The sequence below is a fragment of the Acipenser ruthenus genome, chromosome 6 (genome assembly GCF_902713425.1).
Source record: "Acipenser ruthenus chromosome 6, fAciRut3.2 maternal haplotype, whole genome shotgun sequence".
Classification (NCBI taxonomy): Eukaryota; Metazoa; Chordata; class Actinopteri; order Acipenseriformes; family Acipenseridae; genus Acipenser; species Acipenser ruthenus.
In genome coordinates, this window is record NC_081194.1 from 541053 (window position 1) to 568547 (window position 27495).

At 42.3% G+C, this 27495-nt stretch overlaps 1 protein-coding gene across 1 annotated transcript in view; it reads right to left on the minus strand.

Moving 5' to 3' along the window:
* Window positions 1-27495, minus strand: part of LOC117410602 (metastasis-associated protein MTA3-like) — a 63885-nt gene that overhangs the window by 19541 nt on the left and 16849 nt on the right. Inside the window, exons 5-6 of the mRNA XM_059024809.1 lie at window positions 16295-16358; window positions 15019-15136 (exon numbers count right to left, since the gene is read on the minus strand). Coding sequence (XP_058880792.1) covers window positions 15019-15136; window positions 16295-16358 — 182 coding nt within the window. The remainder of the gene's footprint in view (window positions 1-15018; window positions 15137-16294; window positions 16359-27495) is intronic.

A 27495-nucleotide genomic window follows, 5' to 3' on the forward strand; every position in this document is an offset into this window, starting at 1 on the left:
TGTCCTTGGCTCACCGCGCACCAGCAAACCCTGTAGACTGGTAGGGCGCCTGCGGGATTGCCTGTAAAGATGCCCAGAGCTGCGTTGTCCTCCGACGCTGTAGATCGACCTTGCCAATCTTAAGACGGGACAAGACTGCAAGGTTACCAAGTGTAGGAAAACAGACTGTGAGCAGGACATGGACAGGACAGTACCTTATCCTGGTTCCACCAGAACTCACTGACGGGTGATCCTTGACACAAGCAGCCCATACCACAAACCTGACAACTGCAGACGGTTCCTCTCAGTGCATTAGCACAAGAGCAGTCTGGCCTGAGTGGACAGAAAACAGGCTTCAACACAGAGAGCCTCGAGGCAGCAGAGGTCCAGCTTACAATCACTGCAGCCCAGCTGGCCTGGGACCATTATGAGCACCTGAATCAATACACCATCCTGACAGAACCTGGACGCTACAGGGGTCTGGGCTTTGCACAGCAAGTCTGTATGAACAGACACTCTCAAAACCTTGATGCCAGGGATGGAAAGAAGACTCCCCATGCATAGCAGTTTCGGACATTACGTGTTTTACTACAAGCTTGATTAGCTATAGGATATAGGTAACAAGCTCAGGTGTGTTTTATTAAACTCATAGTAAAACCAGGAATGAAACAAACCACTATGCAATGCAAGTCTCAGTGCCATCCCTGCTTCAGGTCCAGCATGGGTTACAGCCGACATAAACCGGACTACTATTCAATGAACTATTAAAGCTGCTGGCAAGAATCATAAGCCCCTCCCCATGCTGCATATAAACAGACCGGAGCGTGAATCTCATACTGTCATTCCCTCTGGATTCACATCCCGAACACCGTCGCCCTGCCGCACACACAGACCGGAGCGTGAATCTCAAAATGTCATTCCCTCTGGATTCACATCCCGAACACCGTCGCCCTGCCGCACATACAGACCGGAGCGTGAATCTCAAAATGTCATTCCCTCTGGATTCACATCCCGAACACCGTCGCCCTGCTGCACACACAGACCGGAGCGTGAATCTCATACTGTCATTCCCTCTGGATTCACATCCCGAACACCGTCGCCCTGCTGCACACACAGACCGGAGAGTGAATCTCATACTGTCATTCCCTCTGGATTCACATCCCGAACACCGTCGCCCTGCTGTACACACAGACCGGAGCGTGAATCTCATACTGTCATTCCCTCTGGATTCACATCCCGAACACCATCGCCCTGCTGTACACACAGACCGGAGCGTGAATCTCATACTGTCATTCCCTCTGGATTCACATCCCGAACACCATCGCCCTGCCGCACACACAGACCGGAGCGTGAATCTCATACTGTCATTCCCTCTGGATTCACATCCCGAACACCATCGCCCTGCCGCACACACAGACCGGAGCGTGAATCTCATACTGTCATTCCCTCTGGATTCACATCCCGAACACCGTCGCCCTGCTGCACACACAGACCGGAGCGTGAATCTCATACTGTCATTCCCTCTGGATTCACATCCCGAACACCGTCGCCCTGCCGCACACACAGACCGGAGCGTGAATCTCATACTGTCATTCCCTCTGGATTCACATCTCGAACACCGTCGCCCTGCTGCACACACAGACCGGAGCGTGAATCTCATACTGTCATTCCCTCTGGATTCACATCCCGAACACCGTCGCCCTGCCGCACACACAGACCGGAGCGTAAATCTCATACTGTCATTCCCTCTGGATTCACATCCCGACCACCGTCGCCCTGCCGCACACACAGACCGGAGCGTGAAACTCATTAGGGTGTAGGAGACTTTGTCCCCCAGGAGGTCTTTTCTGCTGGAACAGCCTGGCCGATGCACAGATTCAGGCTCACTTTCGGCTACAAAGAGGCTGCAAGACGAAAGCAGACGTGTGAAGTGCAGCGGATTATAAAAGGACTGGTGATGTAATGTGTGCTGCAGTCTATCATTTAATATCCAAGTCCAGTTGGCATGTTAGATTTGTCCATCACAAGTAAAGAGTCTTGCAAACTATGGGAGCCAAGAGATGCTGCATGTCAAGGAGGTGCATCAGTCACACACAGTAAAACCAGAGTGAATCCCCCTCCCCCACACAGGTTAGACATGATTACAAACTGCAGTCTTGATTCAGAATGCCACAGTAACACCTTCTGCATCTTTACTGCCTTAAGCATACACTCGGAAAAGGTAAAAAAGTAATTTAACAAAAATATATAATAATCATCATGTGTGGAAGGATGCAAGGAAAATGGAAATCCATTCTGTACAATTGACTGGCCTGTATCCCTTGGGGCACCTTTTGAAAAACGTATTTAATTAAATTTAAAGAAAAAAAAAAAAAACCACATGAAAATGTCACCATTTGTCTTTGCCCCTGATTAAATTCAAACGAGTTAAATGATGTTAGTAATATTGCCTGCATCCCCCACCACTTATCGATGCAGAATAAGATCCATTAGGATCATGAGAGTAGATCACCACCTACAGTACATCCACATGTCATACTGCACGTGTGACATTAAGTACTTTCTTTACATGATAAACAATATCGCAATAGTATCATTTGTTTTTTGTCCAAGTGTGGTGTTAAATCATTTCAACACCAAATACACAGAAATAACACAATAAATAAATACAGGAAATAAAAAACAAAATCAAACAGAAATATTTACAATAAAATCACAACTATAATAAGAAATAAAGTAAAATACAAAACAAATACAAATCGAATAAATCAAATGTAATAAAGATGGCAATGTGACCCTGTACCCGCCACACCCAGAGGCACGGCAGATCCAGAGCTGCAGGGTGAACATCAAGCAGTTAATTAGCTGCCAGTGTACGTTTATTAAGCCATTACATTAATATGAATGTGCCCACCATCCTCTCTCACAATGTAAATGTGCTGCCAAAACTGATCTACTCTGAACACACTGAAGTCTACTCCCCCGAGGGTGGGGTATCCATGCAGGGTCAAGTTCTTTATATGGGAAGCAATATGAAGAGCGCATCGAGGTCAGCAATGAACTGATGCAAAACACAAACCTAAACCTAGAGTGGTGTCATAACTGAGAAGTGATTAGGGCTCTTGACCGGAGGGTCGTGGGTTCAATCCCAGGTGGGGGACACTGCTGCTGTACCCTTGAGCAAGGTACTTTACCTAGATTGCTCCAGTAAAAACCCAACTGTATAAATGGGTAATTGTATGTAAAAATAATGTGTAAAAAAAAAAAAAGAAAATGTAATTGTATGTACAAATAATGTGATATCTTGTAACAATTGCAAGTCGCCCTGGATAAGGGTGTCTAAGAAATAAATAATAATAATAATAATAATAATAATAATAATAATAAATAGCATGGAGATGACACATGTAATCCAGCCCTCAGTTACTGATATTTACAGAACAGGGCAGGACTGAGTTATGGGTTTAAAAGTAAATGGGTTGTATCATATAGATTTGTTAGGAGGCGTCACAAATATCAGTTGTAATTCGATTATATGAACAGGTCCCAGTTATTGTAATAGATGGACGCATGGATGTTTGTATACAGAAATAGGATGCCTAAGGCCATTCAGGATTAACAGTGAAATCGGTGCATGGCTAGACAAACTGCACTAGCTTTTATTTATGTAAATAGTTTTAATCTAAACCGAGTCAATCTGCCGCAAAGCTGTTTCTGGTGAATGTGTGCATTAGTTCTGCCATGCAGTCTAGGGTGAATGTGCAAGACGTATCTCCAGGGATGCAGTTACCTCGTATTCCTCCATCAGAGGGGCTCATCCAGCACTGCACTCCCCTCTACCTGATCCAGCATCAGCACTACACTGCACTCCTCTCCATCTGATCCAGCATCAGCACTGCACTCCCCTCTATCTGATCCAGCATCAGCACTGCACTCCCCTCTATCTGATCCAGCATCAGCACTGCACTCCCCTCTATCTGATCCAGCATCAGCACTGCACTCCCCTCTATCTGATCCAGCATCAGCACTACACTGCACTCCCCTCCATCTGATCCAGCATCAGCACTGCACTCCCCTCTATCTGATCCAGCATCAGCACTGCACTCCCCTCTATCTGATCCAGCATCAGCACTGCACTCCCCTCTATCTGATCCAGCATCAGCACTGCACTCCCCTCTATCTGATCCAGCATCAGCACTACACTGCACTCCCCTCCATCTGATCCAGCATCAGCACTGCACTCCCCTCTATCTGATCCAGCATCAGCACTGCACTCCCCTCTATCTGATCCAGCATCAGCACTGCACTCCCCTCTACCTGATCCAGCATCAGCACTGCACTCCCCTCTATCTGATCCAGCATCAGCACTGCACTCCCCTCTACCTGATCCAGCATCAGCACTGCACTCCCCTCTATCTGATCCAGCATCAGCACTGCACTCCCCTCTATCTGATCCAGCATCAGCACTGCACTCCCCTCTATCTGATCCAGCATCAGCACTGCACTCCCCTCTATCTGATCCAGCATCAGCACTGCACTCCCCTCTATCTGATCCAGCATCAGCACTGCACTCCCCTCTATCTGATCCAGCATCAGCACTGCACTCCCCTCTACCTGATCCAGCATCAGCACTGCACTCCCCTCTATCTGATCCAGCATCAGCACTACACTGCACTCCCCTCCATCTGATCCAGCATCAGCACTGCACTCCCCTCTATCTGATCCAGCATCAGCACTGCACTCCCCTCTATCTGATCCAGCATCAGCACTGCACTCCCCTCTATCTGATCCAGCATCACGACTACACTGCACTCCCCTCCATCTGATCCAGCATCAGCACTGCACTCCCCTCTATCTGATCCAGCATCAGCACTGCACTCCCCTCTATCTGATCCAGCATCAGCACTGCACTCCCCTCTATCTGATCCAGCATCAGCACTGCACTCCCCTCTATCTGATCCAGCATCAGCACTGCACTCCCCTCTATCTGATCCAGCATCAGCACTGCACTCCCCTCTATCTGATCCAGCATCAGCACTGCACTCCCCTCTACCTGATCCAGCATCAGCACTGCACTCCCCTCTATCTGATCCAGCATCAGCACTGCACTCCCCTCTATCTGATCCAGCATCAGCACTGCACTCCCCTCTACCTGATCCAGCATCAGCACTACACTGCACTCCCCTCTACCTGATCCAGCATCAGCACTGCACTCCCCTCTATCTGATCCAGCATCAGCACTGCACTCCCCTCTATCTGATCCAGCATCAGCACTACACTGCACTCCCCTCCATCTGATCCAGCATCAGCACTGCACTCCCCTCTACTTGATCCAGCATCAGCACTACACTGCACTGCCCTCTATCTGATCCAGCAATGCACTCACCTCAGCCCCTTCGAGAGGGAGCTCTTTAAATAATTCACACCAACATTAACCATCACTGTGCCACACCCTGAAGAAAGCAGCTTGTTCAGCAATAGAGGAGCACTGGGATCTACACTTAAACCATTAAAGGATCGTTCTGGTCTGTGGTACAGTACACTATTTCAGGAGCAGCTGTGTTCAGTATTGGTACCTGAGCTGCACATCATAGCTCCCAGGTTTCCTATATTTTCTGGAAGGATTCTTCTGACTAAATATTTCTTACGTCCCTATCCATGAGAAGTATATTGGAGGAAATAAGTTCGCTGAAAATTAAACTCATGATAACGGCCACAAAAGCAATTACATCTATCAGCTGCAGCCCACAAATTGCTGGCCCTTACAGTTCAAATTCTTTTTTTTTTTTTTTTTGATTGGGATACAGGCAATGAATAACCATAAAACAATGACAAAGACCTGACTCATTCTTTGTGCTTCACTGGCCTGGAGATACAGTGCAACACAGCATCCTGAGACTGGAGATACAGTGCAACACAGCCGCCTGAGACTGGAGATACAGTGCAACACAGCCGCCTGAGACTGGAGATACAGTGCAACACAGCATCCTGAGACTGGAGATACAGTGCAACACAGCATCCTGAGACTGGAGATACAGTGCAACACAGCCTCCTGAGACTGGAGATACAGTGCAACACAGCATCCTGAGACTGGAGATACAGTGCAACACAGCATCCTGAGACTGGAGATACAGTGCAACACAGCCGTCAGACTGGAGATACAGTGCAACACAGCCGTCAGACTGGAGATATTGTATGATACAGAGCTGGTGGACATCTCATCAGAGCCCTCAAATACAAATACAATATTCACACAAATAAAAAATACAATTATTAAATAAAAAACAGGGGCAGCGACAATCATGAATAATCTGGAGACTTTTTACATTTTGAGGAAGCCACAGAGCTAAATGCTACCCGTCTTGGAGACGGGGCGCTCTGCCACTTAACCTTTTCAAACACATGACCAGCCCTGGCTTTTACACAAGTAATATCTCGTCGCTGTCCGGAATCCTTCAGAACAAGCACCAGGAGCCAGACAGCTCCTTCGCTCCTTCCTTCCTTCCTTCCCACAAACAGTTTAAATGGATGTTTCGGACAAAAGCCATTCTGGTGTGTAGAAAGAAAAGTAAAACACAGTGCACTGTATTATCTGCAAGAAATGCAACAAACGGTACACTGGGGAAACTAAAAGGGGTTTTCATCTAAACTTATGGATCAACTTTGTTATATATATATATATATATATATATATATATATATATACATATATATATATATATATACACACACATACATATACACACACACTGTATATATAAAGGTCAATGCCTACAAGAGAAGTGTGGAACAAATGACAACGTCAAGGTACACAGAACAAAGTAATGACAAAGCTGTGCAGACATTTCCCTGCTGAGAAATGAATATCCTATTTCTAAACCAAAGATCTTGCGTCATCTATTTTACAAACTTTATAATGGAACTGCTGCTTGGACCACACTGAATTTAAAGAGACATAAAATAAAATCTGTAAATCTATTAACAAAACTAAATGTAAAAACAACTGCAAGCTCATTATTTCACTTTGAGCAGTTTTGAGACAAGCCTTTCACCACAGCAACAAAACCAGACAAGCCTTTCACAACGCTCTCCTCAGGATTTATCATCCCAGTTAATTTCCGTTTCGGTGAAACAGATTTAAAAAATAAATAAATAAATAAGATTGGTAGACCATTACTTTCAGCAGCATTAATCACACTATTTATTTATTTATTTATTTATTTATTTATTTATTTAGTTATAATTAAATGGGCCCTAAAATAGTGAGAGGTTTCATAAATCACACAGATGTAGATCAATGCATTTAATATTCATTCAATATGTTACTGCCGATGTCTATTTTCACAACCCGGAATTAAAGTTTGTTATTCATTAGTATTATTTTAACCTTTTCAGATGTTCAGGGAAACTTCATGCTTCTAAAATCCACGGAAATCACAAGACATCTTTCTGCAAAGTGCTAAAGCAAATTAATAAATGTCAACATGTCTCAAGCATTTGTCAAAAGGTTGCATAAGCTGGACAAAGTCCCCAGCTACAACTACCATACCAATTTTACTTAAGAACATAAGAAAGTTTACAAATGAGAGGAGGCCATTTGGCCAATCTTGCTCGTTTGGTTGTTAGTAGCTTTTTGATCCCAGAATCTCATCAAGCAGCTTCTTGAAGGATCCCAGGGTGTCGGCTTCAACAACATTACTGGGGAAGTTGGTTCCAGACCCTCACAATTCTCTGTGTTAAAAAGTGCCTCCTATTTTCTGTTCTGAATGCCCCTTTATCTAATCTCCATTTGTGACCCCTGGTCCTTGTTTCTTTTCAGGTTGAAAAAGTCCCCTGGGTCGACATTGCCAATACCTTTTAGAATTTTGAATGCTTGAATCAGATCACCGCGTAGTCTTCTTTGTTCGAGACTGAACAGATTCAATTATTTAAGCCTGTCTGCATACGCTCCCCTTTGCACTCTTTCTACAGCAGCAATATCCTTTTTGTAACAAAGTGACCAGAACTGAACACAATATTCTAGATGAGGTCTTACTAATGCATTGTAAAGTTTTGACATTACTTCCCTCGATTTAAATATAAAACTTTTCACAATATATCCGAGCATCTTGTTGGCCTTTTTTATAACTTCCCCACATTGTCTAGATGAAGACATTTCTGAGTCAACATAAACTCCTAGGTCTTTCATAGATTCCTTCTTCAATTTCAGTATCTCCCATGATATTTATAATGCACATTTTTATTGCCTTCGTGCAGTACCTTACACTTTTCTCTATTAAATGTCATTTGCCATGTGTCTGCTCAGTTTTGAATGCTATCTAGATCATTTTGAATGACCTTTGCTGCTGCAACAGTGTTTGCCACTCCGCCCATTTTTGTGTCATCTGCAAATTTAACAAGTTTGCTTATTACACCAGAATCTAAATCATGAATGTAGATTAGGAGTAGCAGAGGACCTAATACTGATCCCTGTGGTACACCACTGGTTACCTCGCTCCATTTTGAGGTTTCTCCTCTAATCAGTACTTTGTTTTCTACATTATTATTAGTTTTTTTTTAGCAGATGCCTTGATCCAAGGCGACTTACAGAGACTAGGGTGAGTGAACTATGCATCAGCTGCAGAGTCACTTACAACTACGTCTCACCCGAAAGACGGAGCACAAGGAGGTTAAGTGACTTGCTCAGGGTCACACAATGAGTCAGTGGCTGAGGTGGGATTTGAACTGGGGACCTCCTGGTTATAAGCCCATTTCTTTAACCACTAGACCACATGTTAACTTCCCTAATCCATGTGCATGCATTTCCTTGAATCCCTACTGCGTTCAGTTTGAGAATTAATCTTTTATGCAGGACTTTGTCAAAAGCTTTCTGGAAATCTAAATAAACCATGTCATAGGGCAGCAGTGTGGAGTAGTGGTTAGGGCTCTGGACTCTTGATCGGAGGGTCGTGGGTTCAATCCAAGGTGGGGGACATTGCTGCTGTATAAATGGGTAACTGTATGTAAAAATAACGTGTAAAAAATAATGTGATATCTTGTAACAATTGTAAGTCACCCTGGATAAGGGTTTCTAAGAAAATAAATAATAATAATAATAATAATAATATGCTTTGCAATTATCCATTGTCGATGTTGCATCCTCCAAAAAAATCAAGCAGATTAGTTAGACACGATCTCCCTTTCCTAAAACCATGCTGACTGTCTCCCAGGATACTGTTACCATATAGGTAATTTTCCATTTTGGATCTTATTATAGTTTCCATAAGTTTACATATAATAGAAGTCAGGCTTATTGGTCTGTAGTTACCTGGTTCGGTTTTGTCTCCCTTTTTGTAAACTTTCTTATGTTCTTATGTTCTAAAAGAAAGAAAAAAAAAAAAACACAACACATTATGTAACTAAATTTGGAGCGCCATACCATTTAATGTAAAGCATTTACTACAGTACTGCCTTTCACAAAAAGACATGAAGCAGACAGTCAACTTCACACAGGCAGCCGGTCCTGCGAGTGAGTCTGATAATGGAATTAAACCCCCTCTCCCACCCACACACACTTTACTCTTTCTTTTTTTTTTCTCTCCTGAATCTGTATCCCTCACACAAACATCTCATTGCTTTCTACAGATGTGAGGTGGAGGAGACGTTACATTCATAAACTAGATCTAATATTGCGAACCTTGTAGTTATTGCTACAGATTCAATTGACGCTGACAATCTGCCAACATCAGGCTCTGAAAAGCAGTACCCAGCTGTCCGAAATGTATTTTTGTTGCTGTTTAGTTTATTAAAATTTTATTGCTTCTGTAATACAGCTCCGTCATAGTAAAAGAGAAGCCGTCTTTCAGTAACTCCTCAAATCATTACAAAACGTTAACATGATCCTGTTATTAAAAGGACTGCAAACTAATTCCAGTCGCAACTTGCACCGAATATGAATCAAACATTACACGCCTGAAAGCGTTTTAGAAACAGAAACAACAAAATTGAGCAATAGGAAGAGACAAGATGATAAAATATCCCTTTAAAATTACACACGTTAAAATGTATTTGTAATCTTACTTTAAAAAGCAGTGACACAATGTACATCATTACACAAAAGAAATAGGATAAAATAGGACGATTCATTTTCCCTTTAAAATGTATATACTAAATTATAAAATCACCATCACACAGTTTGCTATATGAAAAGACAGCGTCTGGAAAATTGAATTTTTTTTATTGATTACTTTTATTAACTGAGATTTTTTTTTACAGCACTTGTTGTAAAAAAAATGAGAGCTCTTTTAGTACACATTACAGCCCTGCAGTTGTGGAAAGTCACATGAATTCAAAGACACTGAAAACCCACATGCCACATGGAAAATAACAACTGACTACAGTACATGCAACCGACTTAAAACTGCACAGTAAAACCCCTCCACACTCACTGCATTCACCAGCCAGCCCTAATCCTAACCCCTCCACATTCACTGCATTCACCAGCCAGCCCTAATCCTAACCCCTCCACATTCACTGCATTCACCAGCCAGCCCACCCTAATCCTAACCCCTCCACATTCACTGCATTCACCAGCCAGCCCACCCTAACCCCTCCACACTCACTGCATTCACCAGCCAGCCCTAATCCTAACCCCTCCACATTCACTGCATTCACCAGCCAGCCCACCCTAACCCCTCCACACTCACTGCATTCACCAGCCAGCCCACCTTAACCCCTCCACACTCACTGCATTAACCAGGCAGCCCACCCTAACCCCTCCACACTCACTGCATTCACCAGCCAGCCCACCCTATCCCCTCCACACTCACTGCATTCACCAGCCAGCCCACCCTAACCCCTTACACTCACTGCATTCACCAGCCAGCCCACCCTAACCCCTTACACTCACTGCATTCACCAGCCAGCCCACCCTATCCCCTCCACACTCACTGCATTCACCAGCCAGCCCACCCTAACCCCTTACACTCACTGCATTCACCAGCCAGCCCACCCTAACCCCTTACACTCACTGCATTCACCAGCCAGCCCACCCTAACCCCTCCACACTCACTGCATTCACCAGCCAGCCCACCCTAACCCCTCCACACTCACTGCATTCACCAGCCAGCCCACCCTATCCCCTCCACACTCACTGCATTCACCAGCCAGCCCACCCTAACCCCTTACACTCACTGCATTCACCAGCCAGCCCACCCTAACCCTTTCATCAATCAGCAGCTTAAACCCTGGGAAAGTTAACTGAGTTGACTTTTCCACACAAATAACTGACAGAGGCCCCGGTGGCAGGAGCAGCGTCGGTCTCAAGTACTCAGTGTTCACTCTCTTTGTTCACTGTCCTGCAGTTTGGAGAAATTCTTAGATTTATATTAAAAAAACAACTACTGTACAATACCTCTCTGCTAGTAATCAGAGTTTCAGCACTAAACCCACAATCCAATCCCATCCAATCTGCAGCGCACCATCACCTCAGCCCTATAGTTTAGAGGCTCCTGTGGGATTTTAATGACATTTGAAATGGTCTCCATTAGTGCTAAACATCCCTGTGCAGCTAGACTGCTCTCTGCTGCCGGCTCCCTTTTGCTTAACCCTTTGCTTTCCCTCCTGTGCATTCAACACACTCTTCTAAGCTACGAGAAAGGCATTCCAAACGTACCAGGTACACTGTGCTGACAGGGCTTCTGTGAGGAGGACAGGGGAAACGTACCAGGTACACTGTGCTGACAGGGCTTCTGTGAGGAGGACAGGGGAAACGTACCAGGTACACTGTGCTGACAGGGCTTCTGTGAGGAGGACAGGGGAAACGTACCAGGTACACTGTGCTAACAGGGCTTCTGTGAGGAGGACAGGGGAAACGTACCAGGTACACTGTGCTAACAGGGTGGTACACAAGCACAATCCAAGCTATTTCTACTGTGCAAATTCCCCATTACTGAAACGCTTCAAGGATCCCAGACAGTCTTTCTAAGTAATTGCAAGGATATCACCTCCTTATGCCATTAAAGTACAGAGTACAGGAGGTCTCAATAAGCCAGTCCAGAGCATTGCAAACAGAATCTCAAGGTCACAAAGGCAGCTACAATATAAGTAGTGCCAATCTCCCAGGGAGGGATTCGAGTCAGTTGATATTTCCATGGGGTTTATCCTCTCCTCAGGTCTCGTACACTCATCTCATCAGGGCAGCAGTGTGGAGTAGTGGTTAGGGCTCTGGACTCCTGACCGGAGGGTCGTGGGTTCAATCCCCAGTGGGGGACACTGCTGCTGTACCCTTGAGCAAGGTACTTTACCTAGATTGCTCCAGTAAAAAAACCCAACTGTATAAATGGGGAATTGTATGTAAAAATAATGTGATATCTTGTAACAATTGTAAGTCACCCTGGATAAGGGCGTCAGCTAAGAAATAAATAATAATAATAATAATCTACATTTAAAGGAGTTGTGTCATTACGCCTCTGGGTCTGGCTGGGTAAACTACCTGCCATCATCACCTGCTTTCTCTATGAAAAAAACCCTTCTCAACTGAGCAAGCCCTGTAATTACAAGAAATTGTCCCTCTGAATGACAGCTGCTGTACAGTCCTGCAAGAGCAAAGTGATCTTGCATTAGCTCTGCTGACTGGATTCTGACTAGAACACGTGTTACTGCATTTCAAAAGACCATGTGAAATACACCAGGGATGGAAATAAGATCCATACTGCTTAACAGTTTCATGCATTCCTGGTTTTACTAGGAGTGTAATAAGACACACGCCTGAGCTTGTTACCTTCCTACTGTGGTTAATCAAGCTCCTAGCAAAACTGCTGTGCAATAGGAGTCTTATTTCCATCCCTGTACACAGATGGGAGCAGCAATGATTTGCTCCCTTGGAGTCAATGTAACAAAACCCACCTTATCCTCCACACTGCTTATTAGTAAATGTGGAGTACAGTGACAAAGTTCTGAAATGTTGGGTTTAATCATCATCTTGCCTGGAAAGGAACCCCCTTTAAAACGCAGGTCAGTTTAGGGGTGGGGGGCGGGTCTTTAATGGGTCACACTTTCATTACCTCAACAGAGCACCTCTCACTGCAATGAGATTGGAGGTTGATATACAGTACAAGCCCCCCCAAACTCGCACCTCGTGCCACTTCACTAACTCTGGACGTTGATGCCAAATACACATTTTTTTCTCTCGTAACACTTTAATGTTTTTTTTTTTTTTTAATCAGTGAAGTGCAAGAAAGGTCTCCTGCTCCTATGCCCATTACAGCCCATCACAGCAGCCTTGGTAAAGAAACCTCATCAGCCTGGCCATCAGCAGCAGATTCAAAGCTGGCTGGGGGCTGTAATGTGCTTCAAAAAGGAGGAAAGAATGAGTGACAAGAAACATATATATATATATAAATCTAAAAGACTTCATTTAAAAAACAAAAAGTTATCCTTGAAAGAACAATAATCTCTAAACCATTCCAGTGTCTGAACCATTCCAGGGACATGGGAATTGCTGTTCCAAGGCGATAACGAAACTCTCAAGGAATTCCAGAATTACAGAGAAACTAAGTTAAGTGTTTATTTCTCTCAGTTGGTCTGAAAATCACAGTCGTCCACTGATGAGAGTTCTGAAGCATTTCATCACTAAGCAGTGCTTTTGGAAGAGGTGTCATTAATTACGCTCACATCAGCGGCTCTATTCGCTGGTTGTTGTATAAAACAATAAGTACCTTTGCCAATGCAGGGATGGAAATAAGACTCCCATTGCACAGCATTTCAATCCACTCCTGGTTTCACTACAAGTTTAATAAGACATACCTGAGCTTGATATTAACTATACACTGGCACTAATCAAGCTTGTATTAAAACCTGGAATGGGTGAAACAGCTACGCAGTCTTATTTCCAATCATGCAATGCCTACATAGAATCTCTCCTGCAGTATAAAAGCTCGCAGCATTCTTGCTGTTAGCTGCCGCATGGTTTGGTTTCTGAGATGCTGCAGTGTTATTCACACTCTAGTATTTCCATTCTTCATAGAAGACACCGTCCGTTTACTGCCATGCCCACGGTACCAAACAAGACAAACAAAACCTTCCAGGCAATGTCAAACGCAGCAAATACCTCATTCATGGCAGTGAAAGGATTGGCATGAGGGCTGCCACTGGACGCTATGCACAAAGACACTGAAACTGTTTAACTACCAGTAGTTTTCCCCGGGTAGTCTTTCTGTGAAGCAGAGTTCCATTACTTTATTTGTTAACAACTAAATTTGCACCAAAATGCCAGTCTTTTTTATATTACAATGCAATAGGGTTGAGTTGCTTATAACACTAGCACTGTGTAACAATCAGAATGTGATAGCATTACAATGGAACAGCATACGCACTCTCCATTCTTCACACTGGACTGAAGCACAGTGAGGTCACAGCCTGTACTTGACCAACACTTATTACTGCTTCTCTACAGCCACACATCAAAATAAATGGAGAGAGAACTGCTTGAGGTATCACTCAGTTACATTCAGGTAATTAAGTCTCAGAAACCCTCCAAGCCCTCCCTCTCAGTGCTGCTAATTGGGCAAGTGAGTTCTTAGATGTTCTGTGCAAAGATAAAGAACTCCCCACTCAAGAAAAAAAAAGAAACCACCCCCATGACCTTCTCTGAAGCTGCAGGTATTATCAATGCTCTTGTAGTTCCTCTCTTAGTGCAGGTAATTAGCAGACCAGGCTCCATGCTTCAGCACACCTCATCACTACATTTTCTCTGGAATCACTGAATGGGGATAATCATACTTTTCCATGCCTGGGGGAATCTAGGCCAGCAAGCAATTCATTGCAATTATGTAGCCTAGCAAAAAACAACCGAAAAGAAAAACATCTCTTCTGATGACAAGGTGGGGGGGGGGGGGGGGGGAATATATGGTTGTAGCTTTTATCATTGCTTAGGAACATCAAACACTGTAGACGTGATGTTAGTAGTGGTGCAGTCTGTCCTAATGTGAAAGAAACAAACAAAAAGGCTATGCAAGTATTTTATTAATTTGGGGATTGCGTTGGAACAGCCAGACTCACCTTCCAGCAGCTTGTCAGGAACGTCTGCCTGGAATCGAGGTCCCACTCGGATCTCCCCCTTGTCTGCCAGGAGAGTCTTCTGTGTGGGGTCGTACACCAGGGAATAGAAAAACAAGTCCTGCAGGGGAGAGAGGGGAAGAAAGGGGGTTTATGAGTTTGAAACAGGACATGGGTTTCATCACGCTGGTCACTGCTGTGTTATTGCAGCTTTCAGCTACTACTCACCCACATTACGGGGCTCTGTGCTTCCAATTAAAATCCAGACATGCTCCCTCCGACTCCGAGGCAAACAGAATACTCTCATTAAGAGGCTCAATATAAAAAGCCCATTCCTTATTGTTTTGCACTGCCAGACTCACCTCCTTATCCACCCTCGTCTTTCTACTGCAGTTCCTCAGCCTAATTAGTTAGGTCTTTTGTGTTTATCGCTCTTATCTTCCTACCTTAACTACCTTAAATACATATTTTATGCAACTGAAGTATCTTCCTATTAGATGTGTGCGTGATCTTATGTATGAGAAATAAATAAATCAAAGCTCTCTTTGGTTAGAAAAACAAACCCATGAAGTTCCCCACTTGTTGAGACAGAAGGATCCGGCTGCCTCACCAGCACTGATTAAGAATGAAGGGAACACCTGCAAATTATAATTGGGAAGTGGAGCAGAGGGTTCCTTTAAATACACCGGTGGAGGTAACCGACAAAGTAAAGGGCAAATGAAGAGGGAACGTGGAGCTGTCTAGCAGTGCAAATTACCTGTTACAGAATTATAATAAGAATGAAAAAATCCCATTTCAATCAGAGGTAGTCATTTCGATTTCAACCCATTAAAAAAGTACCAAATACATTTCTTTGAAATAAAAAACACAAGCTGTATTTATGTAATTTGATATATTTTAGACTAACTTTTGCAGTTAATAATTTAGAGTTAGTTATCATAACAATATAGTTAAAGGGAAAATGTAAGTAGATGGTAGACGCTCGCCATAAAGCAGCCTGTCCTCAAATTAGGACAATCGCACTGAATGGGTTAAGGAGAGCGAACGCGTTCTCGATCTCTACTGCTGAACTGATTTAAGCAGTGGCAGATCTACAGATCAGCAAAAGACCAGGTTTGTTCAGATCGAATATTAAAAGACTAAAGAGACTCACACTCAGTTACAGATCTTGAATATCTCGGAAAGACCTCTTCTTTTAAATGACTGAATTGACTGTGGTAATCAGATCGATTGAATAAACCCCCTTGCTTTACTCATTTCAGTTCGTGCTGCTCCTTACCTCTTTGTCAAGGTAGCCGAGCACAGCTTCCGTTTCATTCAGGAGGGCCACGCTGCACTTCCCCCTGCCAAGGAAGAGACATTGAGAGAGTTCACAGAAACGTCTCTGAAACAAGACGTGAAACAGGTTTCTCCTTGGGCACGCTGAAAACTTCACTGAAAACTGACAACAAGCTCACGGTTACGAGAAGATAGTGATCGAGATGCCAGCCAACCCTCGGGAGGGTCCAGGCACTGTCAGGAACACATGACCCCACGCCAATCCACTTTCATAATTTAAAATGTCACACTGGTTTAAAGAGGGACTGATGGGTATTCAGACCCTTGAAGCCATGTTCACACTGGTTTAAAGGGGGATTGGTGGGTATTCAGAGACCCCTGAAGACATGTTCACACTGGTTTAAAGGGGGATTGGTGGGTATTCAGAGACCCCTGAAGACATGTTCACACTGGTTTAAAGGGGGATTGCTGGGTATTCAGAGACCCTTGAAGCCATGTTCACACTGGTTTAAAGGGGGATTGGTGGGTATTCAGAGACCACTGAAGCCATGTTCACACTGGTTTAAAGGGGGATTGCTGTACCCTTGAGCAAGGTACTTTACCTAGATTGCTCCAGTAAAAACCCAGCTGTATAAATGGGTAATTGTGCGTAAAAACAATGCGATATCTTGCAATAACCCTATTACGATAAGATACATCATGTAACAAAAGTATCACGATTCACTGATACACTCCTACAGAGAATATAATAGTATTTAGAAAGGCTTTTCAAACGAGCTGCCACTGGACTTGGACTTCACTTGTATTGACTGGTCTGGAGCAGTGTCTGAACCGGACCGGGCCAGAACGGAGCATCTGCAGAAATGCAAGAAAGAACAAGACTGTCCGTTACACAGCGTCACAGATTCGGAATCAAGAAGCGCTTGGAGCAAACATCACTCTGCCCTTCACTTCACTCTGCCCTTCAACGTCACTCTGCCAACATCAATATGGCTGGAAGTAAAACGTTTTGCTGCATTTATTTGATGAAGAATGGCTAGCAACAGAATAAAACATAAACCAATGGTGATGATGCTTCATTTATGTATTTATCTTTTAATAGCCTGCACTAAAGATGTTTTATTCTCTTTATTTACATAGCAGGCAGAAATGTATTTTATTTATTTATTTATGTAGCGCTTTTTATACAAAAGTACTGCACAGTACATAGCAGAAAAAAAGAACAAACCACAATACACTTGTATAGCATGTCGCACATATAACTGGCATAATCAGACCATTTAAACATCATATTTAAATAACAGTACACACAATACAAAAGCAGCGATTTTAACGTTATATTGAAACCCACTAAGATTAGAAAGCAATTTTATTAAAGCGCGTTTTTAGTCTTGACTTAAACTGTAACGATCCCAGCTTCCCTGACAAACAAAGGCAGAGCATTCCATAATTTAGGAGCTCTACAAAGAAAAAGCCCTACCTCCCGTATTGCTTTTGTTGACCCTAGGAATAACCAGCAGTCCCGCATCCTGTGATCTCAGAGTGTGGTTTGGAAGAAACGGGGTCAGTAACTCCTGTGAATAACTAGGTGCTAATCCATTCCGGGCCTTGTAGGTTAAGAGCAAAATCTTTAAATAAATTCTATACTGCACAGGAAGCCAGTGTAGAGGCCAAAACAGGGGTAATATGATGATGCTCAGATTTTCCTCTCCTTCCCCACCTCTGACTCCACCATCTCCTCCCGTATCTCTACCTGTCTGTCTGCTATTTCCTCCTGGATGCACTCGCATCACCTCAAACTCAACCTCTCTAAATCTGACCTCCTTTTCTTTCCCTCCTCCTCTGATCTCTCTATCTCTGTTCCTCTGGAATCTACCACACTCTCTCCCTCTTCCTCAGCTAAGAACCTCGGAGTCACCCTGGACCCCTACCTCTCTTATCCACAGCACATCTCCACTCTGGCACGCACTTGCCAATTCTTCCTGAGCAACATCCGAAGAATCTGACCCTTCCTCACCAACTGCGCTACCCAGCTCCTGGTCCAGGCCCTGGTACTCTCCCGCCTAGACTACTGCAACTCCCTCCTGGCTGGCCTCCCTGCGTCCGCCACCCGTCCGCTCCAGCTCATCCAGAACTCTGCTGCCCGCCTGGTGTTCTCTCTGCCTCGCTTCGCCCACGCTACTCCACTACTCCGCTCGCTCCACTGGCTCCCGATCACCGCTCGCATCCAGTTCAAGACTCTTGTACTAGCCTACAGATGCCTTGACCAGACTGCACCCAGCTACCTCCAGACCCTCATCTCTCCCTACACCCCCACTCGACCTCTCCGCTCCGCCTGCACTAGAAGACTAGCTCTACCTCCGCTACGCTCCCCTGCCTCCAGAGCCCGCTCCTTCTCCACCCTTGCTCCGCAGTGGTGGAATGACCTTCCTACAGATGTCAGGACTGCCCAGTCCCTGACCACATTCCGGCACCTCCTCAAGACTCACCTCTTCAAAGAGCACCTGTAGAACTCCTCTGTTTGTATCCTGGGACACTATCACCCTTCATGTAAATGTGCTTTATTTTGCTCTTATCTGCCCCCTATTTTACTGCATTTAATCCTGTACTTCAGAATACTGTAATCTGCCAAGTGTTTAACCTGTAGTACTTTGTATTTAATCACATCCTGATGTAACTATCACTATTTAATCATATCCTGATGTAACTATCACTATTATCTGCTGTATTATTGAATTGTGGTTTGTCACACTTGTACTTTGCTTGAACAAAAGTTACTGTATTTCTTGCTCTTATTGTATTACTTGTATTGTAACACTTAATGTATTTGCTTACGATTGTAAGTCGCCCTGGATAAGGGCATCTGCTAAGAAATAAATAATAATAATAATAATAATAATAATAATAATAATAATAATATGTTCACTTTTCCTGGTTTTAGTCAGAATTCTAGTGGCGGTATTCTGAACAAGCTACAAGCAGGATACCACGTGTTTTGGGACACCAGAAAAAAGTGCACTACAATAATCAATTCCAGATGAAACTAAGGCATGCATTAGTCTATCGGGATCAGGTACAGAAATAATTGGTCTAAATTTGGCTATATTTCTCAAATGGTAAAAAGATACTTTAGTAACTTCCCTAATATGACTCTCAAATGAGGAGATCAGGATCAAAGATGACCCCCAAACTCTTAATGTCTAGTTTAAGTATTGATGAGAGACTGCAAGGGTCAAGCTCATGTAATCCCATGAATTCAACATTAGAAAATTCTGTGATATTCAATGCTTGATGTCTGTAAAGCAAGTAAATAATAACAGCCAGGCAGAAGAAATTCCTGGCTTTAGGGACAAATATAGCTGGGTATCATCAGCATAGCAATGGAAGTTCACTCTGTGTCTGCGGATAATGTCACCTAATGGTAGCATATATAATGAAAACAACAAGGGACCTAGAATGGAGCCCTGTGGAACACCACAGACAACGTCTGGTAATGTCGATTTTACCTCCGCAACAGAGACAAACTGAAACCTATGTGAAAGATAAGATTTGAACCAGGACAGAACAAGGCCAGACAGTCCTTCTGTGCTTTCAAGACGATTCAGTAGGATGGAATGGTCTACAGTATCAAAGGCAGCACTTAGATCTAAAAGAATTAGTACTGATGGAAAGCCCAAGTCTGAGCTTATCAGCAGATCATTCCTAGAAGGTACTTCAGGAATACATAGGAGGCTGTGTGGTTCAGTGGTTAAAGAAAAGGGTTTATAACCAGGAGGTCCTCGGTTCAAATCCCACCTCAGCCACTGAGGGTGAGACGTAATTGTAAGTGACTCTGCAGCTGATGCATAGTTTACACACCCTAGTCTCTGTAAGTCGCCTTGGATAAAGGCGTCTGCTAAATAAACAAATAATAATAATATGCAATTTTAGTGTATATACAAGACACTGAATCTTCTGTAATAAAAGTCTAGATCTTCTAAAGACACACCATATTGCGCTTTGAATTCCAAGCCAAAAAAACCCCACACCACTACCTTTGGAAAGGAAGCCAACCATGCTCTGACTGTTCAGCATCCAAATTAGTCAATTAAAAGTGCTGCCTGTCCCCCAAGAGGGTTCATTTATTCTGCAGTGTCGATGTAACTGCGTGGGACCGGATATAGAAAGCAAGCAAGCATGGTAAAACGTTTCATTTGTTTTTTCTGGAAACAAAACCCTTTATTTTCTCAATGACAGTTTCAGAGGCTTCTAAAGCCCTGCACTGAAGGAGATAGTCGCTGCCCTTTAGCACCTCAATGAGCTCCGGGACACTGCGTCCACACCCCGGCCACACAAAGGCAGGACTCTGCGTTCACGCCCCGGCCGCACAGAGGCAGGGCTCTGCGTCCACACCACGGCCGCACAAAGGCAGGACTCTGCGTCCACGCCCCGGCCGCACAGAGGCAGGACTCTGCGTCCACGCCCCGGCTGCACAGAGGCAGGGCTCTGCGTTCACGCCCCGGCTGCACAGAGGCAGGATTCTGAGTTCACGCCCCGGCTGCACAGAGGCAGGACTCTGCGTTCACGCCCCGGCCGCAGAGGCAGGACTCTGCATTCATGCCCCAGCTGCACAGAGGCAGGGCTCTGCGTTCACACCCTGGCCGCACAGAGGCAGGACCTCTTCAGGATCAGGGTTCACAGAGTTGGGGTTGATCTTCAGGGGCCGCTTTTTCAAAACTTTTAATCTGGATCAAAGTGATCTGGATTTTGTAATCCTCTATTTTGTGATCGAGATTACTTTTATCTGGATCGTTTTGATCCGGTTTTTTTTCAGAAAATGTCACTGCTGGATTACATTTAAGCAGATAACAAATAATCACAATTACAAAATCCAGTTTTTGAATAGGCTAGTTTTTAATAGTTTATTTTTATGCCTTTGAGAAACGTCTCATTTAGCGAAGCCCCTTCATCATATTCAACACGCAACAAAACCATGGTTACCAGCATTCTAACTGAAATAACGTTTGGTCACAGCAGAGCTATACATTTAAAATGTGCCTCAAACAAACCGTAGTAAACGCAGCATATAAAAGTGTATTACACAGACCTTTATAGCATTTACGAGAATTTACGAGTAAAAATAATATGCACAGAACAAAACATAAGATAGTTAAACAGAACTAACTTGCACTTATTATTTCGGAGTCTGATTTCAGTCTAACTCATTTTTGGTGAATTCGACATGTAACGAGCTTTACCGATTAACATCGAAAAGAAGCAAGCCTAGTTATGATATAACCTAATTTAACAAAATACATAAGACTGTGGTAATAATGATTAACACACAAATGTATTTATTTTGTTATATATATATTATATATATATATATATATATATATATATATATATATATATATATATATATATATATAGTATATACAGACGTGCTCAAATTTGTTGGTACCCTTACAGCTCATTGAAATAATGCTTCATTCCTCCTGAAAAGTGATGAAATTAAAAGCTATTTTATCATGTATACTTGCATGCCTTTGGTATGTCATAGAATAAAGCAAAGAAGCTGTGAAAAGAGATGAATTATTGCTTATTCTACAAAGATATTCTAAAATGGCCTGGACATATTTGTTGGTACCCCTTAGAAAAGATAATAAATAACTGGATTATAGTGATATTTCAAACTAATTCGTTTCTTTAATTAGTATCACACATGTCTCCAATCTTGTAATCAGTCATTCAGCCTATTTAAATGGAGAAGAGTAGTCACTGTGCTGTTTGGTATCATTGTGTGCACCACACTGAACATGGACCAGAGAAAGCAAAGGAGAGAGTTGTCTGAGGAGATCAGAAAGAAAATAATAGACAAGCATGGTAAAGGTAAAGGCTACAAGACCATCTCCAAGCAGCTTGATGTTCCTGTGACAACAGTTGCAAATATTATTAAGAAGTTTAAGGTCCATGGAACTGTAGCCAACCTCCCTGGGTGCAGCCGCAAGAGGAAAATCGACCCCAGATTGAACAGAAGGATAGTGCGAATGGTAGAAAAAGAACCAAGGATAACTGCCAAAGAGATACAAGCTGAACTCCAAGGTGAAGGTACGTCAGTTTCTGATCGCACCACCCGTCGATTTTTGAGCGAAAGTGGGCTCCATGGAAGAAGACCCAGGAGGACTCCACTTTTGAAAGAAAAACATAAAAAAGCCAGACTGGAATTTGCTAAAATGCATATTGACAAGCCACAATCCTTCTGGGAGAATGTCCTTTGGACAGATGAGTCAAAACTGGAGCTTTTTGGCAAGTCACATCAGCTCTATGTTCACAGACGAAGAAATGAAGCTTTCAAAGAAAAGAACACCATACCTACAGTGAAACATGGAGGAGGCTCGGTTATGTTTTGGGGCTGCTTTGCTGCGCCTGGCACAGGCTGCCTTGAATCTGTGCAGGACACAATGAAATCTCAAGACTATCAAGGCATTCTGGAGCGAAACGTACTGCCCAGTGTCAGAAAGCTCTGTCTCAGTCGCAGGTCATGGGTCCTCCAACAGGATAATGACCCAAAACACACAGCTAAAAGCACCCAAGAATGGATAAGAACAAAACATTGGACTATTCTGAAGTGGCCTTCTATGAGTCCTGATCTGAATCCTATCGAACATCTATGGAAAAAGCTGAAACTTGCAGTCTGGAGAAGGCACCCATCAAACCTGATACAGCTGGAGCAGTTTGCTCAGGAAGAGAGGGCCAAACTACAGGTGCAGAAGTCTCACTGAGAGCTACAGAAAACGTTTGATTGCAGTGATTGCCTCTAAAGGTTGTGCAACAAAATATTAGGTTAGCGGTCCCATCATTTTTGTCCATGCCATTTTCATTTGTTTTATTATTTACAATATTATGTTGAATAAAAAATCAAAAGCAAAGTCTGATTTCTATTAAATATGGAATAAACAATGGTGGATGCCAATTACTTTTGTCAGTTTCAAGTTATTTCAGAGAAAATTGTGCATTCTTCATTTTTTGTGGAGGGGTACCAACAAATTTGAGCACGTCTGTGTGTATATATATATATATATATATATATATATATATATATATATATATATATATATATATTTAACAATTTAAATCACTTTTAAAAGAACATAAGAACTTAAGAAAGTTTACAAACGAGAGGAGGCCATTCAGCCCATTTTGCTCGTTTGGTTGTTAGTATTATTATTTGTTTATTTAGCATTTATTTATTGATCCGAGAATCTCATCAAGCAGCTTCTTGAAGGATCCCAGGGTGTCAGCTTCAACAACATTACTGGGGAGTTGGTTCCAGACCCTCACAATTCTCTGTATAAAAAAGTGTCTCCTATTTTCTGTTCTGAATGCCCCTTTATCTAATCTCCATTTGTGACCCCTAGTCCTTGTTTCTTTTTTCAGGTCAAAGAAGTCCCCTGGGTCGACAATGTCTATACCTTTTAGAATTCTGAAAGCTTGAATCAGTTTGCGGCGTAGTCTTCTTTGTTCAAGACTGAATAGTTTCAATTCTTTTAGCCTGTCTGCATACAACATGCCTTTTAAACCCGTGATAATTCTGGTTGCTCTTCTTTGCACTCTTTCTAGAGCAGCAATATCCTTTTTTGTAACGAGGTGACCAGAACTGAACACAATATTCTAGATGAGGTCTTACTAATGCATTGTAAAGTTTTAACATTACTTCCCTTGATTTAAATTCAACAATTTTCACAATATATCCGAGCATCTTGTTGGCCTTTTTTTTTTATAGCTTCCACACATTGTCTAGATGAAGACATTTCTGAGTCAACATAAACTCCTAGGTCTTTTTCATAGATTCCTTCTTCGATTTCAGTATCTCCTATATGGTATTTATAATGATTTTTTATTGCCTGTGTGCAATACCTTACACTTTTCTCTATTAAATGTCATTTGTCTTGTGTCTGCCATGTTCTGAATGCTGTCTAGACATTTTGAATGACCTTTGCTGCTGTAACAGTGTTTGCCACTCCTGCTATTTTTGTGTCATCTGCAAATTTAACAAGTTTGCTTACTATACCAGAATCTAAATCATTAATGTAGATTAGGAATAGCAGAGGACCTAATACTGATCCCTGAGGTACACCACTGGTTACCTCGCTCCATTTTAAGGTTTCCCCTCTAATCAGTACTTTCTGTTTTCTACATGTTAACCACTCCCTAATCCTTGTGCATGCATTTCCTTGAATCCCTACTGCGTTCAGTTTGAGAATTAATCTTTTATGCAGGACTTTGTCAAAAGCTTTCTGGAAATCTAAATAAACCATGTCATATGCTTTGCAATTATCCATTGTCGATGTTGCATCCTCCAAAAAATCAAGCAGTTTAATTAGACACGATCTCCCTTTCCTAAAACCATGCTGACTGTCTCCCAGGATACTGTTACCATATAGGTAATTTTCCATTTTGGATCTTATTATAGTTTCCATAAGTTTACATATAATAGAAGTCAGGCTTACTGGTCTGTAGTTACCCGGTTCGGTTTTGTCTCCCTTTTTGTGGATCGGTATTATGTTTGCAATTTTCCAGTCTATCGGTACAGTACTTGCTCTTATTGTATTACTTGTATTGTAACACTTGAAATGTATTTGCTTACGATTGTAAGTCACCCTGGATAAGGGCGTCTGCTAAGAAATAAATAATAATAATAATAATAATAATAATAATAATAAACAACCCCTGTGTCAAGAGACTGTTGCATGATCTTGGTTAGCGGTTTGTAAATAACTTCTTTCATTTCTTTGAGTACTATTGAGAGGATCTCATCCGGCCCAGGGGATTTGTTTATTTTAAGAGCTCCTAGTCCCTTTAACACTTCTGCCTCTGTTATGCTAAAGTTATTTAAAACTGGATAAGAACAGGTCGACATGTGGGGCATGTTGCCCGTATCCTCCTTTGTAAAAACTTGTAAAAAGTAATCATTTAATATATTTGCTATTTTTTTTTTCTTCATCTATGATTTTGCCATTTGTGTCTCTTAGACATTTAACCTCCTCTTTGAATGTTCTCTGCTCTTACAATATTGGAAAAATCATTTTGGAATTGGTTTTAGCCCCCTTAGCAATGTTCATTTCTATCTCTCTCTTGGCCTTTCTAACTTCCTTTTTGACTTGTGTTTGCAGTTCCAAGTCTCTTTCTGTGTACTTTGTTTTTGGTCCTTTTTAAACGCTCTGTAAAGTGCCTTTTTTCGCGAAATATTTTTTTTTAATTGATCTATTAAACCATTTTGGCCATTTTGTTTTAGATTTAGATTTGTCTACTAGGATATAATTGTTTTGTGCCTCTAGTACTACATTTTTAAAAAACAGCCATCCTTTTTCTGTGGATGTTTTCTCTATTTTACTCCAATCTACTTTTGTCAGTCTCTGTTTCATAGTACCTTCATAGTTTGCTTTTCTAAAATTGTAAACCTTAGTTTTAGTCATTACTTTTTGGGTTTTAAAAAGCACTTCAAATGAGACCATGTTGTGGTCTGAGTTTGCCAATGGTTCTCTGACCTCTGTTTTAGTTATTCTGTCTTCATTATTTGAAAAGACTAAATCAAGGCATTAACCCTTTGCGGTCCATTGTCGGACTGGGTCCGACATAGCAATTATTCCTCACAGGTCCTTTGTCGGACTGGGTCCGACATCATTATAGCAACGCAATAAACGGGTGTTTAGTCGTTTTTTCTCCGGAAAAAGCCGAGAAAACCATTCAATTGCCGAGTGGTAGCGACAGGAGCCGAGACAAGTCAGGAAAAAAAAAAAAAAAGGCGTATTTCATGAATAGTCATACATGGTATCAGGTATCAGATAATGGGCGTCCATAATAAACAAGCTGGCTAAGTGCGTCAGCGCACTGAGACTATCATGGACATTTGCAGAGCTTTTTTCAGATGTTAGAGTAATAAAATAATGACTTGGATCGCATTATTGAGGAGTTTGGTGATAAAACGAGTGATCTGGAGATGATCGATCGGTATGTACGACTATTATTATTATTATTATTATTTATTTCTTACACAGCTGAACGCTATAGCAAACAAAAGGCTGGGGAGGGGCTGGAGATGCCTAGTGTGTGCTTTGTTGATATGCAGGGCCATTTAAACCCGTTTGACTGTGAAAAAAAATACTTTTAAACAGCGCGTATAAAATTAACTGCGCGTGTGAAAATTAATTATTCCTGGCGTGCCTGACGCGCGATTAATAAATGGAACGCAAAGGGTTAATGTTAGTGCACATATAACGAATGCAAATAATGGTTATTTTATTTATGTCAACTTAACAGAAATTAAATAACTAAACCTAAATTGAATAAAAATAAAAAAAAGTTTGAAAAAAAGGATATGTGTTTTTAGACATTGTCATCGTCTTCCTCGTCGGTCGGGAGTCCAGCATCTCTCAGATGAGTTTTAAGGAGGCGTATGTGAAGGCTTATGCTTTTTCATTAAAGCTATACCACTAAATACATGTTTTCCTTTTTGCTTGCATGGATACAAAACTTAAATAAAATGTGAAAATATTATATTTGAACACTCTATTTGGACATACAGCGTGTGTTTGCTATGACAATTCAAACAAAATATCAATGTTCTATGATCATTTAAAAGCTAAATCCACCTCCACAGTGGATCACAATAATAATCCTGGTATTTTGGATCAAAGTAATCCTGATCTCCTCTTTAAATCCTGAAAAACCCAATTGCAACATTTAATCGTGATTAAGAGTGCGATCAGATAACAAAATCCTGATCACAATAATCCTGACTGCATTTCGATGTTTTGAAAAACCCAATTGCACAATATAATCCAGATCAAAACACGGAAATCCGATTACCAAAGAAGTTTTGAAAAACCGTCGAGAGGAAACAGCAGCAGCCTGGATTGCTGGAGGAGGGCAGCACACTGGCTAAACAAAGCGCTCAGCGGAGGAGTGAGGCTGAGGGTGTGTCTGTGACTGTGTGCCAAAGGAAAGCGTGGCTAAGTGCAGGGTAGCACAATGTCTGAAATCATCGGGGCACAGACAGAAAACCTTCCGCAACCAAATTATATATTTAAAATTAACAAAAGACAAGTTATAGGTTAGACTTAATATTTCTATTTTACTTCGAACCCAATGTGTGTGTCTGAGTGATTGCTTGTACCTGATGGGGATGTGTGTGTGTGTGTCTGTCTGTGAGCGACTGCT